Raw genomic sequence first — 13419 nt, 5'->3', positions numbered from 1 at the left:
CAACCTGAAGCTGGGCCCTCTTTGTCTTGCCAGACTTACCTGTGCTATTTATTTGTTCAGTGTCTCATGTGTGAGAGCAACGTTCTTCCTGGATTGATAATTTTATTAATAGTATAGTCTGAATATTATATGGATATTCAGGATACTGGATTTCTTCTGAATATGAAGAAATGAAATCCAGTTTAGAACTGCCTTTATTTTGTTTTATGTTACATTTTTGTCATTTTGGTGTTGATTGTTTACTTTGTTCTATGTTTTAATAGCCAGTCAGAGTAAGGCAGTCACATAAATAAATAAGAATATAAGCATTTCCATAATATTAAATGATTGAAGTTATGGAACTAAACTATTTTTTGTCTCCTTTAAAGCAACTGTGAATTACATAATTCTCTATTGGTCTAGCATTCAACATTTTAGCAAGAGAAGCAAATTCAATTTGATGCATTAGTAACATGTTTTGTTTAATTGTTGATATGATCATTGTAAAAATAGAAACTTTATAAATCTCCTTTAAAAGTGTCATTTTTTAAAAGTTTGACCCTTATGTCAAAACAAGCTGTTGCATAATTGGTAAGGAAAATCACATGGTCAAAACTTAATTTTTTAAAAATTTATGATTGTTTCTTGGTGGTCCAAACCACTAAGTTCCATTTCATAATAATATTACTAACTTGTTTAAATGTTTGTTGTATTAAAGGTCAGGGCAAGTTCTTATTTAGACTTACAATGGGAACTATATACTATAATACCAGCTAGCAGTAAAACCTTAAGCAATGAAGTCAGGCACTTCAGTGTTACATTTCATTCTAATGATGTGAAGATAATCTCTTCAGCTGCATGACCACTATATTAGCTACAGTCCATTAAAAAACTTTATGGAAACAGGGAGTCAGAAATTATATTATGTTATTCTATTTGTCATTAGTAATATTTTGATTGGTCAAAGCCCCTAACTGTTTCATTATTATCTTTTTATTTCTGTGTTTATTGGCAGCAAAAGATGATAGTGTAGGATAGCAGAGTGTCCTGCTTTTTGACCGTAAATTAAATGAAATATTTAGGACTAGAATATGTGCCATGAGGACCTTCTATTAGAGGAACTATAGAAACTATTATTTCTAACACAATTTAAGAAACATAAACTTAGATTTCCACTATGATATTTTTTTTTCAAAATACAGTAAACAATGTAATTCAGGTAGTCCTTGACGTACAATCGCAATTGGAACATTGCTAAGTGATGCATTCATTAAGTGGACTGGGCCCAATTTTATGACCTTTTTTGCTGCAGTTGTTAAGCAAATTGTTTTCCCCCATTGACTTTGCTTATTGAAAGCCTACTGGGGAGGCTGCAAATGGTGACCTCAGGATCTTGCAACAGTTGTCACTAGATGCCAGCTGCCAAGCATGCACGTTTTGTGACCACCCAGATACTGTGACAGTTATAAGTGTGAGGACCAGTTATAAGTCACTTTTTCACACAGGTGTAACTTTAAATAGCCATTAAACAAATAGTAATAATTCAAAGACCTGTACAATGTGGCACTAATGTGAAATGATCCTGTGACCAACCTCTTTCAATTTCATGTTTTCTAGTGCATCACCAATTAAAGCCTTTGGAATAGAAAGTCAAATCCAAATTCTCACTCACCTGTAAAGTTCACTGATCTTTTATTAACTGCTCTCATCTAACCTATTCTGACCATAAATTATTTTCTTTTCTCATTACCACAATTGATCTTTATCGCGCAGTGATTTTAACAACTATATTGTAGCACAATAATAGAACATTCTAACCCCAAATTATTGTAACTGCTATTTTATGTATGGGAGCAAAATTTCATAACTCAATTGCCATCAGATTATTATAGGTAATCATTATAGAGCATGACACATAATTACATTATTAACAGTTCTCAAGGGCAGAGTTAAAAGACTTATTCTGACAGATTTTTCCCTTGAAATGATGGAGTGTCTGAATGTCTGGCCCATGTTTTATTATGTTATAATGTCTCTAGAGATTTGTACAACTGGATAACAATGCCTCTTATCAATTTTTTTACTGGATAATCTGACAAATTTTATTAATGCCATTTTTGTTCAACCAATTATTTAATGTATCATTTACTATAGCCAAATTATCCATGTCAGGAAAGAGAATTTTCCATCTACTAACTTTTGAAAGTTTTTTCCCTATTCTTTCTCATTCCTACATATTCCAGAAAATTCTATTTTTTGTATCAGAATAATTTCAGTTTAAAAAGCCAAACTGACTTGTCATTTATGTCCTACTATCTGACACCAATATGCCTGTGTATGATTAATACTTGTAATCATAAGAATTGCAAGACTGAAAGAACTTAGAATGGTGACCACATCAAAACTGCATTGGTGCAGTATGTAGTATCGCATCTTGAAGAGGGGATAGAGACTTATTCCTGATTTCACAGGTCTATATATTGCAATAAACCAAGGAATAAATTATAACACCACTGTACCACTCTAAACTCAGTTATACGTATGCCATACTCCATGGTTGCATCTGTACATAAAACTAAAATCTAGAAACACCAAATGAAAGCCAAGGGAAACAAGATCTCTATAGATCTCAGCTACTAGATTAAGATAGGCTTTGTTAGGAGAAGTGTATGCCGATCAGCACATCTGTACTAAATTATTAGCTTCTGTAGAATTTTAGTACCTGAAAAATAGTGAGCAGCAGTCTGCTTTGCAAGGTAGATGGGTGATACTACTGAAGAGCAGTTCTCCAAGGGTGACGTATATTTTTAATGTGAACTGGAGCTTTGAAGCCTTTCTGTAAACAGTGTGTGGAAGCCTTACACTGCGTAGACTGTATGTGGAGATCAGCTTTCCGATATCGTATTCAGCATGACATGGAAAGAGGGGATGCTGCTTATCAGTGCTCATATGCTGAATATTATTTTATAGTATTATATAGTAATTTTTAATTATTATATATATATAATTATATATAATTAATAATTATATAGTAATTTTTTTAAAAAAAGAATCTTAGGTGTTTTGTCCCTGAAATGCCAAGATGCGCATTATCCATGCAATTACAAGGAAAAGGAAGACGAGAAGGAGGAAAGTTGAAAGTGAAAACACTTTAAAACTCAAACATTATTTCTTGGAAATTTATTTCTTTTCATATCCTGATAATAAATATATTGATTTGGGGAATTTTAATTCATTGTGTTGAAAAAATAGAAATGTACAGGTAGTCCTTGACTTATAACCACAATTGAGCTCAAAATATCTGTTGCTAACTGAGACATTTGTTGGAGTTTACTGCTTAGCCCTTGAGCCAAACATTCTTTGAGTTTTGCCCCATTTTACAATATTTCTTGTCATAGTTGTTAAGTGAATCACTGCAGTTGTTAATAACATGGTTGTTAAATGAATCTGGCTTCCCCATTGACTTTGCTTGTCAGAAGATTACAAAAGATGGTCACATGACCCTGGGATAGTGCAATCGTCATAAATATAAGTCCGTTGCCAAGCATTTTGACCACCTGACCATGGGGATGCCGCAACAGACAAAAGTGTAAAAAATGGCCATAAGTCACTTTTTTCAGTGCTGTTGTAACTTTGAATGGTCACTAAATAAACTGTTATACGTTGAGGACTACCTTTATTTTCTTGTCAGGTTAATGGAAAGGACAAATGGGCATCTTCTAGATACATCTGATTTGAATAAGACTGTTTTTAGAAGCATACATAAGGGTCCAGCCAAAGCTTCTTGCACTTTCATATTTCTTAAGTAAAACATATAGTGATTAAGTCATGAATTTCATTTCAATTTTTTCATAATCTAATATAGAATTATCTCAATGTCCAGTGTTCTTCTGAATCAAATGTCAAACCTGTTATTAATGTTCTCATAAATTTTCATATAACATGGTTCTATAGAAGCAAACAGTACATCCATAATACGATGATTCATTTCATATCAATACACATTTATATGAATGGCATAGTTTCCTGTCAAATACTAATTTTCAACTTTCTCCCTAAAGAAAGGTAGAAGTTTTAATACAAAATGGATTTCAAAATCATTCAGACTGTATATTTTCATAACTGTGGGTTTATTATTTTTAACAGATTCAGCTTATCACTGCACTGTGGTCAATGCTTTTTGTTTTTAAAAAAAGGAATTTAATTTTTAAATGTTGATGGAATCCCAACACCTGCCATTAATTTGGAAAAGGTGCCAATAATTATAGCAGTATTTTCTACATTACTCAAAAACTTATAATACAAAAGGACTTGCTAGAATTTCATTTCTTTAAAAGAATATGTCAGTTAAATGTAAATTAGATCTTTGAATTTCAGCAGCTGTTTTCAGCAATTTTCAGGATGCTTTTCCTGGAAGCAACATGAAGATAAGTTTACAGCAAAAAAAAATGAGGAATCAGTGAAGTGTATATAAATCATATAAAAAGTTATTCAAGTGAAAGACAATTAGATTAAGAATAATTAGAGTTCAGACTGTGATTGTTCCATTATGTTCTTTAGAGGGAAAACTGGCATCAGAATGTCCAAGTAACTTCGAAGCTGCACTGCAATAGTTTCGTTTATGAATTTTAAAAGAAGGGATTGATGGCTTTGCAAAGCTTTCATCCTACATGCTGCTAATTGGAGAAGTACTTATCAGGCTATTGAAAATGATGTCTAGTGAACTCTGGCGAGGCTCCAAAGAGCAATGAATCTCTGAGAATGGACCTACATGCTGCCATACAAACCTCACCTAAAATTCAATGGAAATTTGGGAATAGTCTCTGATGGTGGCCTCTAGTGTAGCATAACAAGGGGGAATTGGAAAGGGCATAACAGAAGAAAATAGTGGACAGACCTGCATGTGCCTCAGTAACTTTCTGTATTTTGATCCTTTCAGCTAAGCAGCTTAACTTTATAGGATGGTTCTTCAGCAATATTATATAATGTGTTCCAATATAATATTTCCATCTTTTATTAAATAAATTCTGGGATTCTATTGGACACAGAAGAAAGGAAACTGGATTTATTTCTCTTGTTATGAGACAGAAAAGAGGAAAGAGAGCACACAGACTTTACTCAATCTCCGTTCTTCCCATATCCGTAGTATTAAAACATTAGTTAGTCTCACGTATAGTTTTCACATCCAAAGCTTTCACATCCAGAGTTACATAGAAGAAACCCATTAAAATCAACAGTCCATAAATTACTTATAACTGAATTAACTCCCACCGGGTGTGTAGTAGTTTAATTAATATGACTGGAACTGGGCCATAATCTTTCTATCATTATGGGAACATGTTTATATCATCAGTACATTTTCTAATACTGCAAGAATACTTGTACGCTGTTTGAAAGGAGAAGAGGGGAGTTTCTGATTATTGTAATTTCTAATTCTGATCTAACCCTTCCTGCCTTTTCTCTTTTTTTTATTTTTTATTTAGGGAGAATTGTCTTTCTGTATTCTGTTGCTGACATTTGTATTGTCACAGTATGTGAAACTGATGCTAAACATGTAACTATACTAATCTGTGTGGCATACATAAATAATGAAAGAAAGATGTTTGGGCATTTTCTTTCTTTCTTTCTTTTTTTGAAATAATAAAAAGCTGTACACTATAGGCCCCCATACAAAGTGATGCTTTTATGCAAAGAGACTGGAGTCTGCTTATTACCTACAGTATGCTTGCTAGCCCTGATGAACAGACCACCATAGTTGTGACAAGTGATGTAGCTGCCTCCAGGGTAAAACAAAGCTTTAGATATTACACAAGCAATTTAACTGTTTTCTAAACAGATTGCCAAGACAGTGGGAGTTGGCACTGTATTTTAAAGCTTGGATACTTGAATTGACTGCTGATTATAGACCTTTTGATTTGCCTTCTGCATACAACAGGCAACCAAGTAATCCAGTAAAGAATGCTCACAAGCACTTAAACTTGTCTTCATGGCTTCCCATAGATTACACTCAAAACTCACTCCATAAAAGTGGAGGTAAAGAGGCCTATGTACTGATAACAAAACAGTTGCCTTATTCCAACTCTCAAGAAACATCCCTGCCCCCATCACCCAATCCAAAAGAAGTGTTTTATAATCCTTTTCCTCATAAACAGAAAAGGAAGAAAGAAGCCTGGCAAAGAGTCCTCACAAGAAAGAAAGAAACTGGGGGGGGGGGTGTTCTTAAACACAATAAGGAACATAATTAACTTCACAATTCTTTGTGTTTTTCCTTTGACTACAGGGTGGAGATGAAAGAGGGCTCCTAAGTCTTGCATTCCATCCCGATTACAAAAAAAATGGGAAGCTGTATCTGTCCTATACCACCAACCAAGAACGATGGGCTATCGGGCCTCACGACCATATTCTTCGGATAGTAGAATACACTGTGTCCAGGTATGAATTGTATATACAATCTAGTCTAAAGTATTTCCTAGGGTGTAGTATGCTTTAAAGTATTTGTGTCACTTGTCTGCTGTCTTAAATCCTACAACTTTTGTATCTTTTACTTTCAAAGATGAAACTCTGATTGATGAAAGGTACATATAGATATTATACAGTACTATTTGCTATGCTATATATAATATATACTATATTGTGTATTATCATACAATCCAAACTACATTTCAGGCAACTAATGTTGAGACTACAAGTAATTATATTTACTTTTCTCCCTCCTCTATTTATTCAATTATTCGTATGTTATATATTCTGATTACTAGATAATTCAGTGTATAATATAAAAATCTGATATCCCTCTGTATTTGGACTTAAATGATTTCTTATATATTGAGGAATAAACAACAAATTAATTGGGCAGCATACATGCACAGGATAAATAATATATTACTTTCTTTTTCAGACTAATCAGTAATATGTAGGCAAAAGTAATCTTGACCCTTATGATGATTTCGAAAGTTCTATTCAGGGTACCCTGCTCATTCTCACATTCTCAGAATGTTGTCCTTACACTAAGATTACAACTATATTGATTGGTTCCTAATATTCTTCAATTTGTTATCTGTTATAATATGGTCTTTCATAGATGTCAGGTCCCCAAAACCAAGAAGGATGCCCAGAGATACTTCAAAGCAGTTTCCTGTATTGATCCCTATTCCTAGACATAAATTTTGCCAAACTAAAGGAACTACTTACATCATTAAAGATATACTTTGAGAAGTTGCAGGGGGGAACTATCTTGACCCTCTTTCTCCCAACCAAACTATCTATACTTTGCTACTTCTTGGTCCTCTGGAATGCAGCCCCTCGCTTCTGGGAATCCAGACTATATTCCACCAAAATATGTTCCCTCTAGAACAGCGGTTCTCAATTTGTGGATCGCGACCCCGTTGGGGGTCGAATGACGATTTGCCAGGGGTCGCCTAAGACCATCGGAAATATGGGAAGTATACTTGCGAGTCGAAGAATCGCGAATTCGGCTTCAGACACGATGAATTAAAAAAGAGAGAAATCTTTGCTCTGATGTCTCCCTCTCAAGCCAGCTGCAATCACTCCCAATCGCTAGCCTAATCTGGCTTCAGGAGCGATAAACTTAATAGGGGAGAAGTCTCCGCTTTAATGCCTCCATTCTCAAGGCAATCGCAAGCAGTTCAGATCTGTAGCCAATACGGCTTCAGGCGCGATAAATTCAAAAAAACAGTTTGCCGCTTTTCCCCCCCCTTCTGCAGCTGCTGAGGCGCGCTGAGATCACTGCCTAAAAAATAATAATTTTACAGTTGGGGTCGCCACATCGTGGGGAATTGTATTAAAGGGGTCACAGCACTATAAAGGTTGAGAACCACTGCTCTAGAAAGTGTTTTTGTTGCCTATCCTTCTGAGCAATCATTAGTGACAGTCTAAAATTAATTCCTCTCTGTATACAACTCTATGTATTTTAGATCCTGACTTGCCTTCAAAGAACTTTAGGTAGTACTTGCTGTATATCCTGTCTCATACCCCAGCACTATTTTACATTCATAACAACTCTGCAACATGTCATCTGAGAGGGCAACCTAGTATTGTGCCATAATATGGGCTTCATGAGCTGCCTGATAATTTGAACTTGAATTACTCCCATGTTAGTTAGAATCTACTCTTTCAGCTACTACATTTCCTAAATTTTCAAATTTATTCATGTTGCAAACTCTTGCAAAAAGGAAGGCAAAGCAACAAAAACCATATATTCATTTGTATTATGGCAAGGGCCTCTGGTGGCTCAACAGACTAAAGCCGTCTGTTATTAACACAGCTGCTTGCAATTACTGCAAGTTCAAGTCCCACCAGCCCCAAGGTTGACTCAGCCTTCCATCCTTTATAAGGTAGGTAAAATGAGGACCCAGATTGTTGGGGGCAATAAAAGTTGACTTTGTATACAATATACAAATGGATGAAGACTATTGCTTAACACAGTGTAAGCCGCCCTGAGTCTTCGGAGAAGGGCAGGATATAAATTCAAATTTTTTAAAAAAGCAACTTTTTATATTGCTGTCTGTCATTATTTACAAATATTTTACAGGATGGGAAAAAAATGATACACCTACTTTGAAGTTAAATATATTATTGGAATTCATTTCTTCCCTCGCTTATTGCAGGAAGAATCCACACCAAGTTGATATGAGGACTGCAAGACCATTCCTAGAAGTTGCAGAACTACATAGAAAACATCTTGGAGGACAACTGTTCTTCGGTGCTGATGGGTTTTTATACATAATCCTTGGTGATGGGATGATCACAATAGATGATATGGAGGAGATGGATGGTCTGAGGTATAAGAATTTCCAGTAGAAATAGTAAAAAACCTTTTTATCTTTTTATTTTTAAAATTTCCACCCTAATTCTGCTCTTGAAATATAAGTAATTACCATTCTATACTTACGTAATTTCTTATTACTTTACTGAATGAATGAGAAATTAAAATTTGTTCCCATGACAAATAGTTGGAAATAATTCATAATAAAAAATTTAATTGCTAAAGCTGTTACTTATTAACTATTTCTCATTTTCAGAAGAGAATCTGATTTAAAATAAACAAAAATGTGACCAGTAAAAATTAAAGATCAGTCACATTTCTTATTTTTTCAGAAACAAACTTTGCTTTAAATCAGGTTTTCCAAACTGTGAGGGTTATCTCTTTGGGGAGGGGAAGACAGGGTCCAAGGGAGGCATGAATAACTCAAATACATACACCTTTCCCAAAGTTTCATTGTATTGAATTCATTGTTCATTTGTGCTAATTTTGATGTTAAGATTTTTAGAGGAGGCATGCATATTACGAATACACTAAGGGGAGGTCTGATGAGAAAAAGTTTACAGACCCCTTAAATTCTATGTGTCACTTCCAAGTAGGATTAAAGCCAAGATATATAGAGAGAGATTAATGTCTTTGGATAGACATTTATATGTATCTCGTAATATCCATACAGATAATATTTTAAATATATCTGTCATCAATCAAATTTGACACGAAGCCCAGAAAGATACAGTGGATTGAACTATATATTATTTGAATGACTAGCAAAACTGAAATATAATCAAAAAGTAAAAAAAAAATTGTATACTACTTTGATTCCAAAATTTTGACTATTCCATTCTTAACAACATCACTGGATTTTGTTACTTTGAAAAAATGCAAGTCTCACCAATTTTGGGCTACATGTAATATCTTAGTGTACATAGAAAATGGCATAATGCTGTTTGCATCACTTTGACTTCCCTTGCCCCACCCTTTGTCATGTCTCTTCTAAAAGATTCTCTAACAAGTGACTATTGTTCTGAACAGAAAGTAGAAGTTAAAATGCTGTTGCCTTTTAAAAATAAATTATCTTGTCTCCAACTTTCTCAGTGATTTTACAGGTTCGGTACTGCGCTTGGACGTAGATACTGATTTCTGCCATGTGCCTTATTCCGTACCACAGTCTAACCCACATTTTAACAGCACTAATCAGCCTCCTGAAATTTTTGCCCATGGACTTCATAATCCAGGCAGGTATGTAAAATACTTTTTCTTTTGAAGAATGGAAAAGGATATTAATGCAGTTTATAAACTTAATCAAAGCAATATGGAAAATATTATAGGGAATAAAGAAGCTAAATAAATACAGCCTAAGGTAGCTCTTTCCTCACTAAAGTATTTGGAATCTTATTTTACTACTGAGAAAAAGAAGTTATAAATGTGTAGAATTAAAACAATCATTTTGTAATGTCCTTGCTGCTTTCTGAACTTGGCTGTTTTCTTGCAGGTGTTTCACTAGCAAACTAGGTGACACCATCAGTACTCATAGGGAATGGAGTTTGCTCTCATTTCATATTTTAGTGGTTTACTTGTTTCTGTTAGTGGAAGTGGTCTTGGTGATTCCTTGATTGGGTTATTGTTTACTGTAGTTGTTTGGCAGTTCCTTGATTGGGATATTGGGTTCCCCCCCCCCCAATGTTAACCTTGGTGTTAATTCTCGCCTCATGTGGGTGTTGATTGCTGGTAAGGAGTTGTTTTGGTCTTTTTGTTTCCTTTTTGGTTTTTTGGTTGTCTCTTTTGAATGGCATGTAGATGTTGTTTATGTCTTTGTGCCTGTTAATGTCTGATTTGATTGAGCTCCTGGTTTCCAGGAATTATCTACCATTTTTGGACTGGGCCTTGTCTAGCATGCTTCACAGTTTCCCAGTTGAAAATATAGTTAAGTCTATCCATGTATTGTGAAATATCTTCTGACAGTTAATTGGTGTTCATGAATGCACTCTGCTAGACTTCTGTCTGTTTGTCCTACATAGTGGCTTCTGCAGCCCTTACACTATATGTTGAAGATGACTTCTGTTTTTCCTGTTGGGTCTTTTGGTTTACTTAAAATGTTTTGGAGATTTTTAGTTGGTTTGTGTGCTATGATGATACCATGTGGCTGTAATAGTTTGTTGGTGGTTTTTGTGATGTTTTTGATCTATGGCAGTGTTACCCTTTTCACAGCTTGTATTGGTTGTGCTGCATTGGGTTGAATGGTTATTTTCTGATTAAGTTGCATGGCTATCCAACTTATTGGAAGATATTATACATTATGATCGGTTTCCTTTTTCTGATGTTCAGGGTTACTACAGTGAGTTTTGTACTTATATAAATAATGTTTTTATACAGCTTCTCTTGTGGGAGATTTTGTTGTTGCTTTGATAATGGAGCCACAGAGCAACAACCCAACGTGTGAAGTGTGAGTGGTTTTATGATACACTTGTGTTTCTAATTTGCCATCACTGCCCCTGCTGAGGAGAATACCCAGGAAGGGGAGCATGTTGTTGTTTTCTTCTTCCCAGTTAATTTTATTCATTTGAAGATGATGTTGATAGTTTGGTATGTGTTCTCTTGTTATTATAACAAAGGTGTCATCTATGTAGTGTGTTCATACTTTGGGTTGTATGTATGGAAGTGCTATCAATTCCAAGAGTTCCGTTACAGTCTCTGCTATGAGTCCTGAAAGTGGTGATCCCATGGGTGTTTCTTTGATTTATTGATATATTTGTTCATCCAACTGAAAGTATGTGATTATGCAAAGGTTGATAAGATCTATGATTATGGCTATTTCAATCTTCAATCAATATTTGGTTAGACTGGGTGTGCTGTTATGGATTCTTTGGATAATTCTGGGTGTAAGGATACGAAAAGTGTTGTGACTTCAAATGAGACCATGATTTCATTTTCATCTGTTATCACATCTTTGATTCTTTGTAGACACTATAGTGGTGAGTTGATGAAGTATTTGCTTCCTGCTGTGAAGTGTCCAAGCTTTTTTGTCAATTCTTTAGAGATGTTGTAGGTTGGGATCCTTGGTAATGATACAGTTGGACAGAGACGTATGTCTGGCTTGTGTGTTTTGAAGCATACATAGAACCGTGGCAGACTGGTTCCACTACATTTCATCCACCACTGGTCTTCTTTGGTGATTTGACCTTTCTTGGTGAAGTCACTGAAACTTCCCTTGATCTGGTTGTCTAATTTTTGTACTGGGTTGGTAATCGCTGGGATGTAAGTTTCTTTGCATTTTAGTAATTCTTTTACTTTTTGTATTCCTGGAAGCCTGGCACTCAAACATATTTGTTCTTTTCTGAGTGAGTTGCCTATGAATTTATATTTTCTAATCTGAATTATCCTATTTCTCAGTTTGCATATGTTTGTTATTTAATGCTCCATTTAAGAATGTACACTTTAACATCAGTGATTAGAAATAAATTGGTGATACAGAAATAGAAGTCATATACTATAGCAAACAAATGAATTAGTTCATGTCATCACAAAACAATGTCCTTGAACAGGTGTGCAGTGGATCGCCATCCAACAGATGTAAATATTAATTTAACAATACTTTGTTCAGACTCGAATGAGAAGAACAGATCATCAGCAAGGATCCTTCAGATAATAAAAGGAAAAGATTATGGTAAGTTCTGGATCATGGAGTACTTAATACTCATATTCCCTTCAAAGAATGGATAGAAAATTTAATATAGCAACAGGATAGTGCCCAACTATTAGGAATACAGTAGGCATCTTTTTTTCCTTATGATGAATATTTTTCTATATTATAATTGTATTAGGCATTAATTTATACAATTAAAAACTAATAAAAATGACAAAAAAATTAATAACAAAAAGAAAAAGTGTAAAGTTTGTAAAATTTATTTATAAAATAATAAACATAGGATATAAATATTTGCCATATAAAAATACTAAATAAAAAATAACGTGAAGGAAGAAAAATGTAAGTGCGGCATATTAAAGAAAAAAGAGGGGAAAAATAAAGCAACTTGCCCCCTGATCAAATCAAATGTAATTTTTTCTAATAATTGACCTTCTATTAAAAAAACAACAAAGTCACTCTTCATCCCATATCTCATCTCTTTATTTATAAACAAGTCTTATTCTAATCAGCAAAGTCCATTAAGGACTTTTCTCCATTACCAGAAATAACAACTTATCTATTTTAAATGAAATTCCAGATTCCACTTTTTAATTCTTTATCTTCCTTCTATATATCATCCTTTTTCTATAAGAACATTTCTCAAACTTCATTATTCAATCATAGTCAATGGCGAGTCGTTGGCCCCGATGGAGAAGGTACGCAACTTGGGCGTGCTCCTGGATGGTCGGTTGTCCTTTGAAGATTATTTGATGACCGTCTCCAGGAGAGCTTTTTATCAGGTTCGCCTGATCCACCAGTTGCGTCCCTTCCTGGACTGGGATGCCTTATGCACAGTCACTCATGCTCTCGTTACCTCTCGTCTGGACTACTGCAATGCTCTCTACATGGGGCTCCCCTTGAAGAGCACCCAGAGACTTCAGCTGGTCCAGAATGCGGCTGCGCGGGTTATTGAGGGAGTGGTTCGAAGCTCCCACGTAACACCTATCCTGCGCAGACTGTACTGGCTACCTGT

At 34.8% G+C, this 13419-nt stretch overlaps 1 protein-coding gene across 3 annotated transcripts in view; it reads left to right on the top strand.

Annotated features, from left to right (window-relative positions):
* HHIP (hedgehog interacting protein) overlaps positions 1–13419 on the top strand; it is an 85498-nt gene that overhangs the window by 52101 nt on the left and 19978 nt on the right. For all 3 annotated transcript variants that reach the window (XM_058193173.1, XM_058193172.1, XM_058193170.1), the window contains exons 5-8: positions 6260–6411; positions 8607–8780; positions 9857–10000; positions 12304–12425. In XM_058193173.1, coding sequence (XP_058049156.1) covers positions 6260–6411; positions 8607–8780; positions 9857–10000; positions 12304–12425 — 592 coding nt within the window. The remainder of the gene's footprint in view (positions 1–6259; positions 6412–8606; positions 8781–9856; positions 10001–12303; positions 12426–13419) is intronic.

Source organism: Ahaetulla prasina, chromosome 8 (genome assembly GCF_028640845.1).
Source record: "Ahaetulla prasina isolate Xishuangbanna chromosome 8, ASM2864084v1, whole genome shotgun sequence".
Lineage (NCBI taxonomy): Eukaryota > Metazoa > Chordata > Lepidosauria > Squamata > Colubridae > Ahaetulla > Ahaetulla prasina.
This window is presented reverse-complemented; position numbering and strand designations above follow the sequence as displayed.